The 14,194-nt window shown below is 34.6% G+C and overlaps 1 protein-coding gene across 9 annotated transcripts in view; it reads right to left on the reverse strand.

Moving 5' to 3' along the window:
• The window catches only part of LRRC7 (leucine rich repeat containing 7), a 524,922-nt gene that overhangs the window by 126,267 nt on the left and 384,461 nt on the right, over positions 1-14,194 (reverse strand). For all 9 annotated transcript variants that reach the window (XM_078072925.1, XM_078072926.1, XM_078072928.1 and 6 more), the window contains 3 exons: positions 13,582-13,656; positions 7,878-8,022; positions 3,367-3,439 (listed from right to left, as the gene is read on the reverse strand). In XM_078072925.1, coding sequence (XP_077929051.1) covers positions 3,367-3,439; positions 7,878-8,022; positions 13,582-13,656 — 293 coding nt within the window. The remainder of the gene's footprint in view (positions 1-3,366; positions 3,440-7,877; positions 8,023-13,581; positions 13,657-14,194) is intronic.

Raw genomic sequence — 14,194 nt, forward strand, 5'->3', positions numbered from 1 at the left:
GTCTGTGTTTTGTCTTTAATCTTTTGACTAGTGTAACATTACATAATAAAAAATTCAAAAACTACAGAGAGTATGTGATAAAAGCAAGTCTCCCTGTTTATTCTATTCACCAGCCCTCACATTCCCCTCCCTAAAGCCGTGTACATTTCTAGTTTCTTATGTATCCTTCCATGATTAGGAAACAGAGGGAAAAATGTTTTTTAGCATCGGGTACCTAGAATAAAGTTCACGTATTTTCTTGTTACGACTGTTTAGCAAGTAGACTACTGGAATTTGCTGTCTAGGGTATTGACATCATATAGGCTAAACATCTGGATCAAAGAACTAGAAAATTTTAAATGTAGGTAGACATTATAAATGAGGAAACTAAGCCAACAGAGAGGTTTGATAACACACAGTGAGTGGCATAGCCATGGTTCACACCCATGTTGTTTGACTCCAAAGCCAGTGCTCCTTGCACTATCCCTCAGGAATTTGAGGCCCAATGAGAAGAAGGGGCTTACCCAGCTTTGCTTAGTTACTTAAATTTTCTGATTCCCAGTCCAACAGTCTTTTTGTTTGACCATACTATATGAGGGAATGACTTTTAAAAATTTCCATTCAGACTTTTGAGTTTTTATTGCTTTTGACCAAGGATATGAAGCTAAGAAAGAGAAGGTTTAGTATGCAGTTTCTCTTCCTGTGGAAGATCCTTTGCCTCTAGAGCAGTGGGACCCATTAAATTACCAAATAATTACAAAATGTGTGACTCAACTATCATATATATTAAGAGGCATCATAGGTCAATTAACAGCTTAGCTTTGAAATCTGTTGACTTCTCTCAGCCTCAGTCTCTGTAACTGTTGATGGGGAGAGGGAGATAATAATACACATAGAAACTGTTTATTGGGGCTTTAACTCAATAGGAATGTGTGTAAAGCACCAAACATGGTATTCGGCAGAATGTGGGGGAAAAAAAGTTATTTATTATTATTTTTCACTGTACATTCAATTTGTAGAGTGGCTAGAACTTCTAGGTACAAATTAAAGTTTGAGAACAAAAATAATCAATTTTATAAGTCATTTCGCACAAAAGTCATGGAATCCATTTCAACTGTGAAAAATGTTCAAAAATTCATTCTTCTAGCAGTTTTTAATAGTTGGATTACTAAAAATGATCTAAGATAATTCTAACATATTGAAATATTCTAAGTGCAGAATGAGAATATCACTACAGCTGGTCTTAACATTTCTAGGATTTTGGGGTCCAGAGTTCTAGGTAGCATGTTTCATAATAAATGCAGACTATTCTACTGTTTACAAAACACTTTTTGCATGTGCCCTGGGGTGCCATTAAATAAGATCATAATCAAATTTCGCCTCTAGGCCTTGCACTAAACCTCTGATCTATCAATTCTGAATTCCCTAAGAAAAACAAAGCTATCATTGTTATTGTTATTGTTATTTTTACCTCATATAGATTGCTTATTATGGTATATTATAAAATTTTAGATATTTAGTTTATTTTTTGCCATACATGCAAATTCAAAACATTTGTATGCAGGTGCTATCTTGAAATGAGAACATAAGTTAGACAATGGTTCTTGTAATTTTATTGTACAAAACATGATGTGATATAGAACAGATATCTTCAAACTTGTTGGTCTTAGGACCCTTTACACTCTTAAAAATCATCGGTAACTCTAAAGAACATGTGTTTATATTGTGTATATGTGTTATAACATGTGTTTATATATCTATTGGTATCTTTTATATTATAGATTAAAATAGGAGTTTTAAAAATAATTACTACCTGTTAAATATTAATAGTAAACTTATAACATGTTAAATAACATTTTTATTCAAAGTAACTATATTTTTCTAAACAAAAACATTTAGTGAAAAAAGTGATATTGTTTTTATTTTTGCAAATCTCTTCAATATTTGGCTTAATAGATGGTACTAGATCTCATATCTGCTCGTGTATTCAATCTGTTGTGATGTATTGTTTTGATTGAATTATATATAACAAAATCCAGCCTCACGTAGATATGTTGTTGGAAAAGAGAGGAATATTTCAATAGTCCTTTTGGATCATTGTGATTTTTCTTTGATACTACACCAAAACTCAACAAGTGGCATTTTTTTAGGGGATAACTGCAATGTAGAATCTGAAATTATATCAATGAATTTTCTTATTCTTCATACCAATACATTAAAATCAACTGGTCTATTTTGCATTCTGAATGGGTCTTTTACCCATGTCTGATTTTGTAATTCATGCATTGGTCATTTGGAAATACTGCTTCACTGAGTTATACAGATTTTTCCAGATGTTGACACATTTCATAACATAATATCAACAAATTACATTAATTTATATCACACTAGTCTTATCAGAAAAGCCTGTAAGGATTGGGAAGTTGTCAAGCTCACAGTGGCAGATAGGAATTTTCCAAAATTCCAATTTTTGCTTGAGAGCTCAAATTTTACTGTCAGCGACAAATACTGTTAGTTGTTTTCCTTGAAGCGACAAGCTCACTTTGTTCATTTTCGACAAAATATATGCCCAAAACCCAAGTTTAAATAACCAGTTTGTCAGTCATTCTTCTTTTTCTTAAAGACTATTTTTTTAGAGCTGTCTTAGGTTCACAGCAAAATTGAGAAGGTATAGAGATTTCCCATACACTTCCCATTGGCTTCTTTCTGTTTCTTTGTTTTTTCACCAGTTTTTTTGTTTGTTTTTTGTTTTGTTTTGTTTTAGTTCATTCCTCTAACACTTCCTTTTTATTTTCTCTGAAACAATAATCAAAGGAAGATAATGGCACTTAAATATATATAAAAGAAAATGAGCTTTTATGATAAGATTCTTAACTTTTATCCCTGTAAACCAGTAATCAACCTTGAACTGAATAGGCCCATTTATCTTTGATGAATCTTTTTCATACTTTCAAAGGCAAATAATTTTATTTTTATAAATAACATTTACAGTACTGTTATATAGTACTACTACTATAAATAACAATTACTAAATATAATTTTAAATCACTTATAGTGTAATGGTAACATTTACAAACTACAGAGCTTTATACAAATTGGTTTGATTTCATAAGACACATTCAAGTGAATTTCAAGCTGCTATTCAGTCAAAAACATCCGATTAATAGTATTTGGGAAATTATAGGCAATAACATAATTAATGATCTGGGTAATCCCTTTGCTTATGAAAGAGTCATAGTTATTTCACATGATATTATATAGTGTGTCAATGCAATGTTCAGATATAAAACTAAATTAAGATAGAAAATGTTTTGAAGTAAAAAAATTCAACATATCCTTTTGTTTCCGGCTCAGAGGGGCTGACTGATATAAAACTTGGGCACTTACTTTCCGATTGTGTTGGGTAGCATTGTAAGTTGATTGTCATCTACTTTTAGAGTAGTTAGTTTTTTCAACAGTCCTAAAACAGAGAAGAAGGTTTATTAATACATAAGAACAGATCTCTGGTAGGAAATACAATATGAAAGAAAAAGAATCACTTGCGACGACTATCATGCCAGTTGGCTACACTCTGCTTATATAAACCTACAAGTATGTTTGTATGTAGTCTAGTCTTGACTGTCCAGTTGTAAAAACTTTACTTGCATCAGTGGGAGTTCGGGTACATCAGTGCAGACAAATAAACAAAACACAGGGCTCCACAGAAATCTAAGTTGACAGCAACACTACCACATTTCCCTTATCTAGTATACCGCAAATGGACCAGATGAAAATTTTTAAGCCAGCTATGATTTAATATTTAATTAACTCCTAAGCACATGATTAACATAACATAATAAAATTTAAAAAAATGTAAAAAAACAAAACAAAAAAAAAAACAAATCTGAAGTAAGCCTAATAATCAACGAATGGGTACTGAGGTATTGTGATGCAGTGGTTGTAATTACGGACTTGGAAAATTACAACATATGACCTCATACTCTTTTTTGTTACCATAAATCCTTGACTTGGATCAGCAGAAAGCACAAAAACTTGCAATTTTAATATACCGAGTAGAACTGGCCAAGAATAGTTTCAACTTTTTATATTTCCCTGTCAGATTTATACCTTCCATACCCTTACTGCCTGCATTATTACCAGGGTTTTAATGAGTAATAACCACAGAGTAATTGAAGAACAGCTTCCTTTACCCAGCCACAATGTAGTATCAGTATGGCTTAAATAGCCAAAGTCCAAGGGCAAAGCGTGGTTAATTTTGGTTTTACACTGGAAATATGCATATATACTGTAGGCTACTTTTTTTTTTTTGCAGAAAACTTGTTCTCATGGATATAGTGGGTTCCATGGTCAAATGTGTTTGTGAAATGCTAAATTAAACAACATTAAACATATTTCATTAATGAAGTTTTTCTAGGACCTTGTAATATATTAATGTAGCAACGTGACTCTGCAAAGTTATTGCGGAATGTGTGTGAGTGTGCAGCATACCTTGTACAGCTAGTGTTTTGTGAATATGTTTTGAGAAGCACTGCTGTGGGTCATGCCCACACACCTCAAGTATTCTGAGGATTCCTTAAAGGCATGGAGTAAATCAGAATAGATCTGAAATAAAAAGCGATTATTGCACTTTAAATTTCAGTATGCTCAGTTACATATTCTGGAGAAGCACTCAGAATCTCTACTCTAGTGGCGAGAAAGGGTCTCACTGTCAGACTGCTGTGAGAAAATATCTACAAAATATCGGAGCTTTAATACATCAGCTTGTGCCCCGAGGATACCCTGCTGAAAACAGTAGCACCTGGGAAAGAGGACAGTTCTCACCGGGGTCATTTATCTCTGAGGTTTGCTCACCCACTGCCATATTCACCTATGGTTAAAGGGTGACTGAATCACTTCAGCTTCTCTGCTGTGTATGTAAGAAATATCAACCTTGGAAATATAAAAGAGCTTGTTCATCAATTGTGAAAAGAAAACAGGGCGTGATGCATTACAGCTAAACTCTGTATGACTTGGTAGCCCTTATCAAACTACTGCACCTGCCTACCAGTGGAGCTAGAGGAGGGTTGACAGTCTCAGTGTCGCTTGAGTGGGGCATAAGAAGTGTTGCGCGGGGTCACAGATTGCTGTGCAAATACCATGAAGCCAGGTTGAAAGGTAGCCTTTAAGAGAATCACAGTACCAAAGTCTGAAAGTAGTGGTGAAAAGTCTTGAGGCATGTTAGGGACTAAAACCAAAGGGTTGTTCTTTTAAATGTTGGTAGTCCAATGATGTCCCAATAAAGAAGATAAGATACAATTTCCCATCCAATCAGAATCAACGAATTCTTTTAGGGCCTTAGGACAAAGCTCTCAGTCTCCTGTCCCAGATCCTTCTCTTGACCAAGAGGGGAATATTTGGAGCAAAGTCAGCCATTCCCCATGTATAATCAGGGACTCTGGCAACTCTGCAGATGCATAAATGTAATTTTCTCTGAAAGGTCAACAGGGTCCAAAGATATAGTCTGAGTACAACAAAGTTTACTTTCCTAATTTGAGAGCCACTCAGATTCTTAATGAAGGTGTTAAATACATAGTACCCTCCTATCTATCCTAGTCTGCTTTATGCCAGCCAAGTACCTAATCTGATGTTTTCTATCACCCATCCATGTTGTCTTCCCCAGACCAGAAGGCTAATTTCCCCATCTGCTTTCTTAAAGGAAGATATTTTAAACAAATAATTATATTGTCTTTTATTTCACTATGTGCCATTTTCATTTCCAGGATTTCTAATTGTTTCTTTTTTTTATAACCACCTATTCTTAGTCATAGTTCTTGTTTTTGTTTTACAAGTTATTATTTTTATGAGTGTTATTGTAAGTTTTATCTAATTGAGGATCTACACATACTTAAAAATCATTTTTTACATTGCTTGATGACTTTAGTTTTTCCTGGGTAAATTTTCCTATTCGAGTTTTTTGTTGTTGTTACAACATTAGTTTTCCTTTAAGATTTCTGTTTGCATGCTCATTTGTGAGGGTGAATATTTTCTCCTTATCTATGCTCACCCGTCCCTGTCTGGCAGTTTTATGGTTACCTACCCCTGACCCCAGGTTTCTGGAGTTCAGAACCAGATCTCCTATTAGCGACATGGCGCTCTCATCCCATGTGGATAGTGCAGATCCAGTCCAAACTAGCTGTGACTTGCACAGTTTTCAGCAGTGAATCTATCTGTTCTCTCCAATGCTAGCTCCACATACTAATTGTAGATTGATTCAGGCTCTCTTTGCAGAAAAGGAGTTGCTGCCTCAATCTCCTGTGGATTCTCCTGTTATGCTTAAGGTACTTTTTTTTTTCTTTTTTCCACTGCAGAAATGGAACTTACAGCTACCGCTGCTGTTTGTAGTCTGGAGCCCATCAGGCGTGGGGTCATTGCAATATTTCCATTCTAGCTCAGGTTCAGGTAGATGTTCAGCCTTTTTAAGCATGGCTAAATTATTTTATTTGCTAAATATTTAAGGAGCCCTTATTATAAACTAGGCACAGTTCTTGGTACGGAGGAGGCAGTAAGGAACAAAAATATATTTTTCAAATATAAGTCATTTTTCTATTTTCATTATGTCTTTGAAGAGATATGGAGTGGTGATTGAGTGGGAGTTTAAGGCATGTATCTTGAGGGTTATCTTGACCAGATGATCATCTCTGTCATCTTAATCCAAGGATGCTCTTTTTAACCATTATACTTCCTCACCTTCTACAACATAAAACAGTATTTTCTAGACTTATCTGATTATATGTTTCATCTAACATATATGTTTATGTTTAATAAAACAAATCAGAGGGCCTGAGGAGGCAGTAAGGAACAAATGTACTGATTCAGTACAAGCGTACTGAATCAGAATGTTCAGAGAAAGCGTCTGGAAATGTGTAAGTGTTCCATAAAGCTCTTAGATAAGTCTTACAATGGAATGAGCTGGAAAAATACTGTTATAAAGTATGTGGCTACATAAAAAAAAAATTATCAATCTAGAAAGAAAGAAAACCTAGTCTATTAGCCTGAAAGAATGGTGAAAATGGAAGCAATAAAATATTGAAGAAAGATTTGAAATACTGCCTTATCTTCTAGCTTCTTTTCAGTCAGTGTACCTAGGTTATAACTTAATTTTCAGAGGTTTTAATAAGTTACAGAATATATGACACATCGAATTCAAAGCATGTTAAAAACTAATCTCCAAAGTTAAATAATTGGCTGATTACCTTCCTGAGTCCTCTCATAAATAATAGTAAGATATCTATACAAAAAGTTTTGCTCATTATTAAATTAGAAGGAGACTTTAGTTATTTTACTCATATAAAAGTTTATAACAAAAATGAATTGGGTGCTTGACATATACTAAAAGACAAATTCTCTGCTGTCATGAATCTTAACAGCATATAAAAGACAATGTATCTGTTTTTAATAATAGAACCACAAAGAGATTTTATATTATTATACATCTTTATGTTATTTCTAGATTATAGTAGTGTTATAATAGTATTGAAAATAGGATATGGCAACACTGTGGATAGAAGCTAATTCTATGGTGATAAAAGGAGACACACATGGTTATCAATTACTCTAAATCTAATAAATATAATTTTTACAATAACATTTTACAACTTAAAAGATCTTCATTTAAAAAAAATCAATTTGGTAAGATTTTAATAGGAGAGGCTTCTTGAATTTGATAACTAGTATTACCATTTCATTTTAAGATATTCAAGATGTAAAAACAGTATTTTACCAATAATGAACTTGGTAATTTATTAATATCAGTCAGGCTAACAGTATATTCCCTGTATCTAATGATAAACTAGGACTGTGCCAAAAAAGAAAATGATATATTTCATGTAAACATTCATGACATAATAGAATATTCTCACCTATAGACTCAGGCAACTGTTGCAACATATTGGATGACAGTAAGAGGTCTTCAAGGGCTTCACATCCAGAAATGTCCAAGTCAACCGTTTCTATTCTGTTTTTTGACATATCCAGGTATACCAACATCTTTAACTTCCCTATAGACTTGATAACATTGCATAAACTCAGGGTTAGTTGAGAAAATTTCACAAGACATTGAAAGGTGTAAAAACCACAACACTGTAAAACTAATTTTAAAAGCAACTACAACAATAACAAGCATTTGCAAGAATGTGGAGAAATTGCAATCCTCATACACTGCTAGCAGGAATTTAAAATTGTATAGCCACTTTGAAAAACAGTTTGCTAGTACCTCAAAACGTTAAACAAAGAGTTTCCATATGACCCAGCAATCTCTCAGCATATACTCAAGAATGCAATATATGTCCACACAAAAACATAAATGTTCAAAGCAGTATTATTCACAACAGCCAAAAAATGGAAACAACCGAAATGCCTATCAATTAATGAATGGATAAACAAAATGTGGTATATCCACATGTTGCAATATTATTTTGCAATGAATGCAAATATATGCTACAAAATGGATGAGCCTTGAAAACATATGCAGTGAAAGATGCCAGTTACAAAAAACCATCTGTTGTGTGATTCTATGTATATGAAATGTCCAGACTAAGCAAATCTATAGAGACAGAAAGTAGGTTAGGGTTGCTGGAGGTTGGGGGGAAGGGGACATGGGAGTGATTGCTAATGGCTTCAGCATTTCTTCTGGAGATGATGGATATGTTCTAAAATTAGACTGTGGTGATGGCTATACAACCACGTGAGTATTCTAAAAGCCACTGAATTGTATATTTTAAATGAGTGAATTTTATGGTATGTGAATTACATCTCAACACAAGAATCTTAAAGCTGCAGAAGAATAAATAATAAATAAATAAATAAATAAAGATCGCCACCCAAACAGCATATATTAACATGCTGATTCTTACATTTCAAATGCATAAGAAAGGTTTTAAATCATGATTTGGACTTTATCCTTAAACAGATTCTCTATTTTGTTCATTCAACAGTTCTTTTTGATGCTCTACTATGTGTCAGGGCTTGTGTTATACATGGGAGACTTACTGAATAAGTCAACTAAGTATGAGGAGAGACTTGTCATGATACAGACAAAGTCATTATCCTTACAGAGCTCATAGTAGTGGAGGAAACTGTCAAATAAACAAATAGTTATAATACCCGATAACATGTGCAAGAAAACAAAGCATGTGGAGAATGCCATAGAAGCACAGGGCTGCAAAATGTCTGAAAGACACAGATTGTCAAGAAAAGCAGAACCTGCACCTGGAAGAGAAAACGACACATACGTTCACAGTAAAATGTGAAAAATCATGGCATGTTTGAGGAAGAGTGGGAAATTCGATTTGTACAATTACAAGAAGCCAAGTATTAAAAGGCCTTAATGTGTTATGTGAGGAGATGTCAATTCTATCCTATGGGCAAGGAAAGCTGTTCAAGGTTTTTAAGTTGGAGAATGACATGATCAGATTTGTGCTTTAAAATATCAACTTCAGGGGATTGTGGAAGAAAGATTTGTGATGGGAGTGGCAGAGACCCATCACAAGGATCTGGAAACACTGAGGAGATGAGAAGGACCTGAATTAATACAGCAGAAATGAGGATGAAGAGGGGATGAGCTCAAGAAAAATTTAGAAGTGGGAGAATTAGATGAGTAACTAATTACTGAGGACAGGGAGGAACAAAGTCATACTGTGAACAGAAGTAACAGGGGCTGCTTAGCTGGGACATGGACCACAGGAGTCAGAACAAGATGAAAGTCCTCATTTTCATTTTCTTTCAGGGCATGTTTTGCAAATAAATGCCCCACACATATCCGTGTTCACTGGGTCATTTGTTCATCTAATCTACCTGTGTACACTTTAATATATTGTCTCTAATTATTTGACAGAGTGTAAATAAATAAACTTATTAACACACAGGTAAACCCTTTGCACTGTGCTAAGTAGTTTATATATATTATTTGATTTAATATTTCATATCCTTGCTACTCAAAATGTGTTTTGCAGACCAGCAGCATTGGCACCACCTAGAAGCCTGTCAGGAATGTAGACTCTCAGACCCACTCCAGACCTACTGAATCAGAATCTGCACTTTAACACACATTAAAGCTTAGTAATTAAGTAATGGTACACACTGGGTTCCCTGGGAAGCAGAGACAAAGAGAAGTTTATGAGAGAGTGTTCCTAGGACCAATACCAGTGAAAGACAGAGGGGAGAAAGGAAGCACGACTGGGCAGATGAAGAAGCTGAGCTGTGATAAAGTCTTGAGGAAGTCTGCAGCTGGCCCTTCAAGACTCACTAAGTTGGGATTGCCCTGTAGTTGTCCTGAGGAAGGGTGAGGAGCCAGACCTTTATCACTGGTCATTGGATGGAAGTCTCCCGGAATAAGGATGTGACCCTGGGTAAGGAGGTTCTCTTAAGCTGGGGCAATTCCTGAAGAGGGTGGAGAGCTGCAAGTAGCATTCCCAGAAGCTTCGGAAATAGAGTCAGTTCTTCATACCAGGAGGATGATGCATGGCAGCATCTACTACAAGTAACATTCCAAAGTTACCCCATTAATAAGGGGTGGAGCTAAAATTCAAACTCACTTTTCTCAGATTAGACTACAAAACCTGTTGATTATCTTGTCAGTTACTGACCTCTAACTCTCTAATTAACCTAGCACATATCTCTAGCCCTGCTCCCTCGCTCCCTATGGAGGCAGAGAATGTGAGCAAAGTCTTGGAGTAGATGAATAGTTGCTAATCTAGGAACAGAGTACTTTGGGTGACTACGTCAGAAGGCTGAATTCTCCCCATGCCTGGAAATATGTCACTTGGAAAAATACTGTTGCTTCACTTACAGATTTCCACCCTAAGGAGCTATTATGTTACCATGGCTCATTCTTCTCTTCTGGTGAGCAAGAAAAGAATGATACATGTGTTTATGTGTGTGTGTGTGTGTGTGTGTGTGTGTGTGTGTGTTTCTTTTTTGTTGTTTTATCATGAGAAAATGTCTATACTCTTTGAAGCCTCCTTCATTGTTATCTGCAGTGCAACTCAATATTTTGGTGTAAAATTTCTAAACATCATTTTAGAAGCAAAATAACACTTTGGTGTTTATTTTTGAGTCTTTCTAAACCCTCATTTTCAAACACTTTATAAAAGCAATAGTAGCTGGAGTGATAAAGGCCTTTGAAGTCCAAAGCCTCAGAGTCCTTGGGGATATTGAATCTTGCTCCAACACCCCTTGACATAAAGGAGTCTATAAGTGAGCAGTAGACAGCAAATGAAAGGAGCAGAAGCCATCACAAACAAAAGAAGATATTGAAGTTTGTTTAAGAATAAATACAGGTTCAATGCATTGTTTAGTCACATTTTGATTGGTTGATCTTAGAGGGACCGTCACAAGACAGCTATGTAGAAGACTAATTTTTCATCATCATCTACTTGCTTCTCTAATTTATGAAAAACAGAGTAGCAAAATGATAGTTCAGGCTTCCAAAGGTATTTTAGAAGTATATTAATTTTATGTATACATAAATATACATACATATATTTTATGATACATGAACTAAGAATAAGATGAACTTGCTTTTTTTCCTATGTCTTTTGACAATAAATATTTAGGATTAATCATTCTATGAAACTGATAGACATGGGCTAGTTAAAGGCTGCATTCAAGGTTAGCTTTTCAAAGACATGTGTTTCTAGGTACTTGCATAGCAACTATTTGCTGGCATAGACATTCAGAAAGCCATGCCTCTTTATGGCAAGGAGGTGGGGAGATTCCCACAAGGAATAGAGCAAAATATGAAACTCAAGTGTACTAACTAAAATGAGAAATCTACTTAGAGCAGCGTATAAGAAAAATCTACTCTTGAAACAGACAAATTAGGCAGCATTATCTGTTTCATGGACGGTTTGATCACTACTTTTCCATTTAGATAATAAGCTTACTAAAGAATTTGAGGTCTGAGCTGACTTTCAAGGTTGGATTTTGGGAATGTAATGGCTATGGAAAGTAAGATGAGCATAATTCTCATTTGTGCCTTCCCTTGATTCCATAGCAGTGGCCTTTTGGAACATTATAGTGAACAACGGCTTCTGGTGCTGGTATGAATTATCACTATCTACCTGCTGCATGACCTTGGGCCAGTTACTTACTCTTTGTTTTAGTTTCCTAATCCATAACATGGGGATGGTAATAAACTCTACTTCATAGGCTCATTATGAGGATTCAGTGAGTAAATATTTGTAAAACACCTAGTGTTTATCATGAGCTAGGCATTATCTAGGTGTTTTTGAATTAATAAATATATCAAAGAGGCAGGCATAGATTTTTCCAACTAGACATACATTCTGATCTTCAATCCCTGCACAAGAAATTGATGAGTGTCTTACCTGTGTTGCCCCAAGATCTGTACATACCTTGAATATGGCACAAATCAGGCTCTACTATGTGTAGTGGAATCTAGATCTGCCTCTCCTATTATGTGTGAGCTCCTCAAATAAATATATTCCAGGTCATTGAATATATGATCTTTGTAATCCTAACATTAGCATAGTTTCTGGTTCATAGATGTGTATTTGTAAACGGTTTTTGAATAAATCAATATATAAAGGATGAGCATGCTTTTTTGTTTTGTGTCTATGATGACGGTATAAATGTATTCTTTTGATAGGAGAAGAAAGTATTTTTTTCCTTAATCTTTTACCAGATTTTCTCCTTTATGTGGTTTCATGCTTGTTCAAAAGAGAAAAACTTCTTGTTCTAGTTGCTTTTGCAATCATTTTAAGGAATTTTTAATGTCAAGTCAAAAAAAAAAAGAATAAAACTGGCTTTGGGAACACACATCTAAATCTCAGTGGCTGAAGAGTTATTACAAATCCAGCTACCCTGTCTACTTAGCCCAATGTAAGGGGTCTGGAATTGGTTATTACCAATAAGAATATTGTGGTTGATGTGTGTGTGTATGTACATGCTTATTTGAGTGCATGTATTACGAGTGGCAAGAGGCAGTGTTTTATGAAGCCTTTCTCTCACTGAATGGAAAGGCAGGAATGTTCACCCTCAGTGAGCTGACTGGTAAACCTACTACTTGGGAAACATTACTGGATTGTCTGTTAGTTGAAAAAAAATGGACTCTAGTTTAACTTTCTATTTTTAACACTTTGTAATTTGTCACATACCATTTTCAAAAATTTAAATGTATTCTATTGGAAATCACCCAAACTGAGAGAAAGATTTTTATTTTGTGGAAGAGCTCTAAGAATATGAGCAGAAGCAATTATCTAGTTTGATTTTGCAAAAATAAGACTTGGATTTTATATGTAGCATTTTCTTTTTCTATATATAACAATATAAATTTCTCAGCTTTTAAAAATCAGTATGTGGAGAGACGAAAAATATAATCCTGAAAGAACAAGAAAAATCTTTCATACATTTTATATACCTGCATCACTTACAGAAGGTATGTGAAAAAAAAAAAAAAAAAAACTAGTGAAAAACACTTGGTGACCAAACAAATATTTTACTTTGAAAGGCAAACACTGAGATTTATAAATGAAGATTATTATTAATTACAATTAATATATAACATAGATGCTAGACAACATGTCATAATAAAAACTTACATACCCCAGGTAGCACTTGTAATGCATTATTATCCATCCACAGCTCCCTTAAATTTTGTATTTGATCCAGAACTTCAGGCTAGGAGAGAGATAGGGAGAAAAAGAACAAAATTAGTCTTTTCTTAGCACAATATAAGTGTAATTTCTTGAATCTGGAAACTTTATTTGGGAATCTAATATTAATCCTCTAAGAAGTCCTAAGTTTAACAGACCTCCATCAAAACCGGTAGTCCCTGAGAGAGCCAACCTAGAGCTGATCTGGAAATAATCAGAAAAACAATAATAAAAATTAAAATCTATTACTCTCTCTTAACACCCTACAATCATCCTTTATAGCATTTATTACACCCTAATTACTCAGTGTGTTTGTCTTCACTAGAATATAAGCTTTTGAAGGGCAGAGCAATGTTTGTTTTTTAATTACTTTTTAATTACTATGCCATGATACTTAGCACACAGTAGGTTTTTATGTGTGTGTAGTAGAACCTTACACACATATCCCCCATAGGCATTACATTACAGTGAAAGGATGATAGTATGAATTAGACCCACTCATTTCTTATCCCTTCACTTATTCGACAAATTATTATTGGTTGAATAGTGGGGATGTCTAGTAT

This window comes from Halichoerus grypus, chromosome 5, assembly GCF_964656455.1.
Source record: "Halichoerus grypus chromosome 5, mHalGry1.hap1.1, whole genome shotgun sequence".
Lineage (NCBI taxonomy): Eukaryota > Metazoa > Chordata > Mammalia > Carnivora > Phocidae > Halichoerus > Halichoerus grypus.